Source organism: Lactuca serriola, chromosome 4 (assembly GCF_051521515.1).
Source record: "Lactuca serriola cultivar US96UC23 chromosome 4, Lser_US96UC23_V15, whole genome shotgun sequence".
NCBI lineage: Eukaryota > Viridiplantae > Streptophyta > Magnoliopsida > Asterales > Asteraceae > Lactuca > Lactuca serriola.
The window spans coordinates 289,996,344-289,998,338 of NC_136411.1; the positions used below are offsets into that span (position 1 = coordinate 289,996,344).

Sequence of the window (1,995 nt, forward strand, 5' to 3'; positions counted from 1 at the left end):
CTTTAACGTCAAATACCGTATTTTGGTAATGATAGTATTTCAAGGAAAATCTCTCTTTAAAACATAACATTGTCGAGTCTTGGTAGAAGACTGTTTTTTAATAGAAAATATAGGATTTTCTGGAAAGAACGCTAATACACCATAGATTCTAAACTACTACTTGTATAAAGATATTTTGAGTAAGAGGTTTACTTACACAAATGACACTAAATACTTATGAACTCACCAGCATTTATAAAAATGTTGATACTCGCTTTCAAAATAACTTGTATTCTCAGGTCAGCAATAGACATGTACATCCCGGGAGCTTTTGTGAAGCCAACCTAGAACTAAGCTGCATTTATATTAGTTTCTGTATTACCTTGACGCTTCTATGAAATGTAAACTATGTAAAACTATTACTATTAATGCAATGGTTGTTGTACTTTGATTACTATACTGCATATGTTATGATACTTGACATGGCGTCATCCACTCCAGAACATTTCCGCCGTTCCGGTTTTGGGGTGTGACAGGTATACCGACGACATGTCGTCGGTATAGGGTCTGAAATTGTCGTCACCATAGGGTTTTAATGTTGTAGCGGTTGATGGCAAACGAATCCACTGAATCAGGGAAAGTCGTCGACTACAAAGACTGGCAGATATCATTATCACGAAGATTCCAAACCTTAAAGTTATGGATGGTGCTAAGGAGCTATGGGACGACTGCTTTGAGGTAATACATAAGAAAGCATGTGAAAATGGCCAAGGATTTTGAAGGCCTCGTCAACATGGACGCTAGGTTTGAGATTATGGCGCCACGATACTTTTCTATGGTTTGTTTTAGAGTTTCTCCATATGCTATTAGTCAGCACCATGACAACGACCATAAAGCAAATGAATTGAACCATATGTTATTGGAATCGGTGAATGCAACTGGTAGATTTTACATGACGTATTCGGTGGTTGGAGGAGTTTATATTATCCAATTTTTTGTGGGGGCAGGTCTCACCGAAGACAGACATGTAAATATGGCTTGGGAGTTGGTGCAAGGTGAAGCAACTTCCCTTCTCGGTGAACCAAGACCAGAGACCACTTCTAATGGTCAGCCACCCGGGAAGATTAAAGACGAACCTATGTAATCATTTAAAAGAAGAAACTCAACATATATCTCATGTTCTCTATCTAGGCATTCTGAAATTAACATGTCTACGTGAGATACAATAAGGGCGGTTTACCTCAATAAATATTATTGTGATAAGATAATTCTAAATGAAAAAGATAAATAAACATATTTCTATAACTAGTTAGCTACAAGCGTAGGTGGCTCGATGGTATAAGTCGCCCTTTAAGACATGCCAAAAAAATCTTAAGGCCATCTCCAATGGGAGTTTAATGGGGTGTTTAATAGAGAGTTTAATCTCATTAAACTTAAAATCCCCATTGTGGGAAAATGACTAGGATTCCATAGAATAGGGAGTTCAATCCCCATTAAACTCTATACTCTCTCTCCTCACCCCCCCCCCCCCCACACACACACACATATATATATATATATATTAAAATTATTTTTTATTTTAAATTTTTAATTAATGTAAATTTTAATTGTAGTTTTTAATTTTTATTTTCATGATAATTAAATTTAAAAAAAATAACAATAAATAAAAAGAAAATGATAAATGATTAGGGAATCCATTAAATTGTATAGAGTTTAATGGAGTGTAGAGTTTAATGGGTAAACTTATATAGTGAGTGGAATGTACATGTGTCAATCCGTTGAACTCATATGAGTTCAATGCATTGGAGATGGTCTAAGAAGTTGTTGGATACCTCTCTCTCTCTCTCTCTCAAATGTGTTTTTTTTAAATAACTAATATACACCTACATTTTTATAAAGTGATGCACATCGTATTTTTTTTATAAAAAAATTAGTCAAAGATAACATTTAATTAAATAAATATATTAAAACATATGAAATTTAAAAGAAAAAACTATGTCAAGTCTTTTTTTCTAC

General features: G+C 34.0%; 1 protein-coding gene across 1 annotated transcript; it reads left to right on the forward strand.

Annotated features, from left to right (window-relative positions):
- Positions 1–742: 742 nt before the first annotated feature.
- Positions 743–1,123, forward strand: LOC145099416 (tyrosine decarboxylase-like). Its single transcript, XM_079036992.1, has one exon. It carries the CDS (start codon positions 743–745, stop codon positions 1,121–1,123), a length of 381 nt encoding a protein of 126 aa, XP_078893118.1.
- Positions 1,124–1,995: the final 872 nt, after the last annotated feature.

What these genes read in the sequence shown, in the direction of transcription:
- LOC145099416 (XM_079036992.1), top strand. Translation starts at nt 743, where the DNA reads ATGGCCAAGGATTTTGAAGGCCTCGTCAACATGGACGCTAGGTTTGAG.